At 42.4% G+C, this 7,714-nt stretch overlaps 1 protein-coding gene across 1 annotated transcript; it reads right to left on the bottom strand.

The window, feature by feature from the left end:
* Positions 1-2,230: 2,230 nt before the first annotated feature.
* On the bottom strand, positions 2,231-6,205 carry LOC139566232 (protein sprouty homolog 2-like). The gene is made up of 2 exons (XM_071387266.1): positions 5,643-6,205; positions 2,231-4,120 (listed from the first exon to the last, which is right to left on the bottom strand). Exon 2 carries the CDS (start codon positions 4,067-4,069, stop codon positions 3,008-3,010), a length of 1,062 nt encoding a protein of 353 aa, XP_071243367.1. The 5' UTR covers positions 4,070-4,120; positions 5,643-6,205; the 3' UTR covers positions 2,231-3,007.
* Positions 6,206-7,714: the final 1,509 nt, after the last annotated feature.

Here is a 7,714-nt window from a genome sequence, read left to right as displayed (position 1 = left end):
GTCAGACTGGGCTTGTCAATCAACGTTCGTCATGCATACCGTGTTCCAAACATGTCCGCGTGTTCTTCAACCGGTGACAGGGCTTATGTTTTAAACAGCTAGCCTAGAGGAACACTCCGTACCAGAGGAATTCCTGGCAAAACCATTGATAATACAACAGAGCAAATGTTATCTTGGTTCCTTTTCTTCTCTATGGGTAAGGCCATCTGCTGCTTGTTCACATGGGACACGTCAATCCCATATTAGTGGTACATTTAAGATATTCACGTTGTAAGACTTATCGTAAGCATGAATGAACCCCTTGTTTTCTTATGACGTCATAATTATCCTGACTAAATAACAGCCACTGATAGACACAACATAATATAAGCCTTATAATAAGGTAAAGGCTTGTACCTGGTTATAACAAGTAATGAAGTGTTATACCTGTCAGCTTTAGACTGAGGGAGCACTTCTGATACGATGTTACCATTGAGTGTCTGAATGAGAAGACAACCAAATAATGTGTTCCCACAGCTACAAACGATGGTCTTCCCAATGCAGAGCAACAGTTCACAGTCCCAGTTAAATGATTCAACGAAAGCCAGATGTTTCCCTTTAGAGGTGAACTCATTCAGTGTGGCTCTTTCCTAATGTCATAGCTCTAATCAGTTTGGGGAAATGATCCAGTCTAGTCTGGCTGTCCAAAATAGGAAGTTGGAATCAAGAACAGTGTAGGGGTTTGGAGTTTGACTAAGAAGTGAAAATGTCTGCATTTTGTTAGTTATGGTAAACTAGATTATTTCCAACAATCTCTCTTGGTTAAAGCTAATGCAGTTACTAAAGTTACAGTTAATTCGGAAAGTATTCAGACATCTACACTTTTCCCACATTTTGTTTTTGTCCCACATTAATCTACACACAATACCATATAATGACAAAGCAAAAACTGTTTTTTTTTTTTAGAAATGTTTGCAAATAAAAAAATAACTGAAATATCACAATTTACATAAGTATTCTTTATTGCGACAAATGATGGAAACTGTTTTTAGAATACATTATGATCATTTCGAAGGTACGTAATGTCATCACGTAACTATAAAGCTCCACTCCACATTTAATTCTAAATGCTTACTGCTGGCGAAATACATTTTTCAACTATAAAAAAATCTTGTTTCTTTGCAGGACCAGGATTGTTCTGACTTTCAAGAACGCATTCATTGCTTTGCCTTGCTTTTCTGGTTGGCTGGATGCAAAATTCACCATCCAATTATATGGCAAATATTAGTCAATTATTGTATTCTATCAAGCCTTTCGCAGGCTACCTGAGATATGAAACCGATAGGTGGGAGGGCATAGGCTAGACTGTCGCCAATTTATTTGGCCTAATGCGCAATTTACCTAAATGGAAACAGTTCAACCACCTTATTAATTCGACACTGTAGGTTTTGGCAAAAAAAAAAGTGTTTTTTAGGCGATATGTCATTAAGCCCAGCTAGTTCAAGATAGTTCAATGGAAACGCGCCGTAGGATGCAATAGTCACATTTATTTTCTTTGCAAACGGTAAATGTCGACAATTTTTTTTAATCACTGGACAAGTTAATGGAAACATAGCTAGTGATGCAACTTGGTAAAGAGTAAGACTAAGTGAGAAATCCTCATTCTTGGTCTCTGAAGTTTTGAGTTTGAAGCTGTGGAACATGTGGGGCTAGGGGGATAAGACCATGTGGTTGTATGTTCCTCCCTACCATCTGGCACACAGGAAACACAGATGGGTTAGTGAGTTACTGCTCTGCTCTAACCCCCCAGCTACATACCTCAGAAGAGGAGGCTATCAGACTTCTCTCAAACATTCTACTGAACTAAAGTGAGTAGAGGGGTGGGAGATCTCGAGTTTAGTCAACATTCTCCTCTCCTACCTGAAGATACATAAATGAGTTCTAATTCAAATCCATATAGCCTTATTGTTCTGCTTTTTAATCCATCTAGATTGGAAAAGTCTAAATGTAAAGTGTCAGTTTATCTGACAGTGTAGCATTTTGGGTTATTACGTAGATTCCAAAGGATTGGCTCTGGGCAGTGAAGCCATAATGTCAAGCTGGCAAAGTGTCCATTGGAATATCAGTCCCTGCAGAGACAATTCCAAGACAATAAAAGATAGTGTCCCAATCTGATATCATAAAACATTACCCTGAGAAGAGCTTGAAGATACTGGGCATGCACACACAAAAACTGACAAAAACAGTAAGGTTTAATTTCAAACGTTAATATATTTTTCTATTTCATAGTGAACATATGCATCCAATTTGACACCCTAGTCACCCTAACTTGCAACAGAGTACTTGAACAGGTTGATGTTTTTTAAGATGCTTCTCAAAATAAATATTTTCTTTATAAAATAATAAAACTTCAAATAAATATTCTTACCACTAAACAATGTTGATAATAGAAAATAAACATTTTCTTATAGGGTCACTGTACAATTTACAAGTAGAGTTGAAGGGATAAGATGTGTAAATGTCCTTCTCTTGTAAGGCAAACATAAAAAATGATTGATATACATTCCCATGAATGTACAACATTAAACATTGTATTACATAATATATATGGATCTATCATCAAGGTGCCTCTGGTTTGGCAGAATGCTTTTCACAGTTGAAATATTATATATACAAAAATAAAACATCTCTGAGGAGGTCATTTGCTAATTTACATACTTTTGCAATTACTATTCACAAACAAGTTAGTCAGGAGAGTCTGTCCATAGCATATCAGTTGTATTAAATGTCAAAAGGGCTAACATTCTGGACTTCAATTAAAACAGCACAAAATCAGGGCACTTGGTGATCAAGCAGCCAGTATTATCAACCATAGCTGAAAACAAATGACACAAACCACATCAAACAGCTCAGCTTAGCCAATCCCCCAATCAACTTCTGACTACTGGGCCAAAACGTGATGAGGTGATCGGTCGCCCAAAGTTGTCAACCCCCATCGATTCTCCACAACACCCAAGGTACTTTCCCTTTACGTTGGCTTACAGTCAACGCTCTTACAGTGGACAACGTTAGTGTTCTTACACCGGCACCCCGGTCGCTTGACGCGGTCATAGCAGCTCTGGCATGCGGCGAGACACCCTTTAGCTGGGAGGTAGCACAAGAGACAGGGTAGGAACAGGGAAAGGAGACCCATAGCCGACCAGCGCACGCAGCAGTGCGACTGGCTGCAGGAGAAGGGCTTGTCGGCGCATGTATCCTCGTCGTCACTGGAGCAGTGATAGAACAGGCCCTTGATGCAGCACGCGCAAGTCCCGTAGTCCACCGCGTTCTGCGCCGAGCACATGCACCGCCGGCCGCACATCCAGCAGGCGGGCAGGGCGCGCGGGCACATGCACTCCTGGCACTTGCACCGACCACAGTCCTCACAGCGGTAGGTGTGTTTACCCAGCAGCCCCTCCCTAGCGGCGGGGGCACCACCACCGGGCACCGTGACCACCACCGCCCCTCCGTCCGTACTCGCCAGGGGCTTCAATTCCTCCTGTTTAAGCTCCACACTTTTGGGCTGGGTCCTGATTATCTGTTCGCTAACCTCCGGGCTACCCAGGAGCCTCGGCACGGAAGACGTGCTGCCTGTACTGGTCCTCGGGCTGTTTCTGGAGCCCTCTGTGCTAGAAGAAAGAGATAGGGCATCCCTAGGGGGAACTGTGGAGTGTGTGGGCTGAGGAAGTTGTTGAAGTTGGGGGAGTAAGTTCCTCTGGTTGGGTCTGGGGTCCTGGGGCTCCAGTTGCTCGTTGGTCTCCAGGCCCAGTGGCACCACCAGGTCGTTCTTCTGCTGGGTGGGCAACGAGCCAGGGGGCCTGGGGACCACAATGGGTCCCACCGTTGGTCCCTCTGTGTACTCATTACTGCTCCCGGTGATTCTGATCTGGTCCAGCGAGAGCACAGGGGCCTGCTGGCCGGGGTTTACCCCAGGATCGGGCTGCCCTTCCTGGGCATGGTGAGGCCGGTGTAGCCTCCCGCTGTCACGCAGAGCACGCAGCAAGCCGGCCGACCCTCCGCCACCACTGCCATTTTGAGTACTGGTCTCCATCTTGGCTCTGAAGAAGGACCCCTCCGGCTGGCATTGAACACATCTGAAGTCCTGGAGAGAAAGACCGGCAAATATATATGAGACGACAAGGTGACATTTGAGTAGAAACGACCCTATGTAAATCATAACTGATGATACAACTGTGTGGGCAAATACATACAATATGCAAATCTCAACTCTACACACACACCACTGAAATTTGCATTGAAGAGATAAGGGTTTGGCAACATGGGTTGTCTAGCTAACAACTGGAGATGTTTTGCTTGACAAATATATCAACACCTCACATTAGGAATTACTGTTCCAATATAAAAGTGTAAGCATATGCCCAATTCCAATCATATCCCCTAACCCTAGGCACTTTCTGTTTGGTGTTAAAAGGATGTGATAGGTAACAACAACCTAATATATACCTAACAGTACCTCTAAGGCAACATTTCACCATTTCATATGATAGGAGAACAAAAAGAAAGATTTGACATAATGAAACAGTCAGTGGATTGATCATGTTTCTGTAGGTTGGGAAATTGAAAGTAGGCATGTTAGGCCCTTCTGATTGGAGCATTTAGGTACATACCAACTATTTCCATTACATGAGATATAAACAGGGAATATAAAGAGCATGCAAGGAAGAGAACACGAGGCAATGCTGAGACAGGCCTAGTCTACAACTTCAACAAAAGTTGAGGCACTCAAACGTCTCTTCATGCACATACTGTGTATCAAAACTTGCATCCTCACGTGTCCCATAACTACAAGTTAGAGACTTTAGACGTGTTGCCACCATTTGCAAATTAGTGAAAAACAAATGATTGCTAGTTTCGTGGGACTCATAATTGAACATTTCTAAAGATCTTTTTATTTCACTCTGGAGGCAATTATTAGCCTAATAAATCATGGTGTGCATGACGCGCATGTTTGTTTGAGTGCGCGCGCGTGTGTGTAGGGCAGCGGATGAGCCCAACGACCATGACATTTGAGATGGGCATTTGATAGGCAAATGGACAGGCGAGTCAGAAGAGTAAAAACCCTAATTTCCTATTATGAAATAGCCTAACATAAAGACCAATAGCCCCACCAAACAGCAATAGAAAAATATTGACATTTATCATTCCACCGTTCTTCTATAATGTAAGATAGCCCTCTATTTTTGTTGTTCTGAATATAAAACAAAAAAACAATTTTAAAACTGCGCTAAATCTGTGTTTATGTGTAGGCTACTGTTCACAGATTTGTATTTAATTTATCTAGTCAAAATGCATTATCTACTGACAGGCTATCCATTTTTGAATAAGAGTGTGATGTCTAGAACATTATTCAGAAGGGGGAAAACTAAAACCCTACTTTTTAGAGCAAGAAGCTGTAGGCCTATTCAGATGAGAAAATGCTGGGATTGCAGGGGGAAGGATGGGGAAAGTCAATGCGGGTCGGCAGTTGGAACTCCCGAGTCCGAGAGCATGCACAATGCTGAATTGTTAAAGCTACTCTTATGTTACAACTTTTAAACATTGTAACGGCCATAGTTAGGCTACTTTGTTGTTGAAATAGTACAAACTTGTTTTCACGAACTCACCGTGTTCGCACCACTTCAGCCCCGTTTGTTGTATTAAATTCCAAATTCTGAAAGTGTATTCCTACTTAAATTAATCGGTAAACCCATCCACACGATACAGTGCAACGATAAAGTAGCTACCAACAATATTTCCAGATTCCAATTTTAAGAGATCAAAAACATAGCCACTGCGAGAGTACCCGAGGCGAAATACTGCCAAAAACGAATCAATCACTGGCTCTCCACTTTTTTGTGAATTAGAAAAGTGAAAATGCGCACGCGATACGTTTGATTCCGTTGAGTTTGTTGCACTCCGAGGTAGCCTGGATTTCGAAAAAATACTCGCTGTAATTGTTGAATGTTTGGCTGCCTTACACGCCGAGGTGCTTTCAAGTTTTTCTCGTCTTGTTTTTTCCTCTTTCCGGAGAAGAGGTCGGGTTTATGCTGTAAATGGCGTCATATGGAAGTGAGGGAGGACAAAGCAGTTGCTGTTTCAGAGGATATCTCGTATCCGGTCCCAGCTCATTGGCTGTAGCTACAGGGCTCGCATTCACACCCTGTGCTATCAAACTGTTCCCAACTGCAAAGGGACGGGCCACATTCCCAGTGACAAAACTTCAGGCATTGCAAAACGTTCTAACATAGCCTAGGCTACGTTAATTGAAGGAATATCAGGTCTGCAGCTTGATAGGCAGCATTTGTTCAGAGTAGTGTAGTAGCACTGAATCCAGTTCTAAAAGTATACTTTCTTGCAAAACAATATACTATATTTTTCTGTTTCCAATGGTTATTGCATTTGAAACTATTGATAATAGAGAAGGTGTAGGGTAGGCTATTGTCAATCTATTTTAATATGCTTATTACTGTGCTATTGTCAGAGGAGAGGACCATATAGGTTGTAAGAAATGCCCCGGTTTTCACTTGGGCCATTTGCAGAAGTTGTAATTGGACAGCAATTGTGATTATGCATTCAGGGTGGAATTCGATGGTGTGAGTAGGCCATTTCTGAATGAGGCAACATGGAAGGGCATCGTGCATTTCCAAAGGCACTCTCTTGAACTCTCAAATGCCTTGTAAATGTTTCAGCTGTATCAAAGCATGGGAGATACAGGAAGCAAATCCACGTCAGAGAGGGAAAAGCATGGGAAGAGTATCTCTGGGAATGGGATGATCATTCCTACTCATGATGCGGTACTTGTTTCCCTACATTCTAGTTTGTTATGTTAATGCTTTACTGGAATTAAGAAAATGGTACTGTACACAACGTTTGTGTTGATTGCATCTCTTTGACTGTGTTTAGACCTTATTTACCTCCAGTTTTAAATTTACAACGGACATTAACTTTAGGCTGCATTTTATATTATCCACCTCAATTTGTGATTATGTGAAAAGTAGTGCCCTCTTGTGGAATTACAGATGAACAGGACTCTACTTGTTTCCGCAGGAACAACCTTCAGATTATAATTTTCTTGTTCAACTACATCGAACCTACACAGAGATTGATTCATTGATATGGATCGTCTGCAAATACGACCCTTCCCTCCTTCAATACAGCCCACACACTATCATTCTGTCCTGACTCGTTTCCTTCCCTGCATACTTCATCCAATATTCAAAGCCAGTCCTCCCATCCCCCTCTCCCTAGCAGGGCCCATGTAAAGCTGGGATGTTCATACATAGTAGTTCAGGCCTCCGTATAGAAATATCCTTATAACCATTTGATTGACATAAAGTGTACCCTTAGCCACTTACAGAGAGTACAAGTTCGGTCCACCACAACTTGGTTTGCTTCACTGTTTGTGGTAGGAGTTGAACTTTAAAGGAATGGAAGCCTAAACATGGCAACAACATATATTTTTTTATTATCATCAAAGAAAGAGAGGGAGATAGAGAGAAAGGGGGAACATGCATATACCTCTCTAGAATGCAGTGAAAGAGAAAGGCGAGTGGTGAGGGGTCAAGGTAGGGTTTCTATAGTGATGAATGCCTCTTGTTGGCTGGGAGTGTTCCCAAAAAGCCGGAGACACTGCGACCTCCAGCTGAGGGGGAGCCATTGTTCGGGGCCTCCCTTTCAGCGGCAGAGGGGAAAAGGT

The sequence above is a fragment of the Salvelinus alpinus genome, chromosome 38 (assembly GCF_045679555.1).
Source record: "Salvelinus alpinus chromosome 38, SLU_Salpinus.1, whole genome shotgun sequence".
Classification (NCBI taxonomy): domain Eukaryota; kingdom Metazoa; phylum Chordata; class Actinopteri; order Salmoniformes; family Salmonidae; genus Salvelinus; species Salvelinus alpinus.
This window is presented reverse-complemented; position numbering and strand designations above follow the sequence as displayed.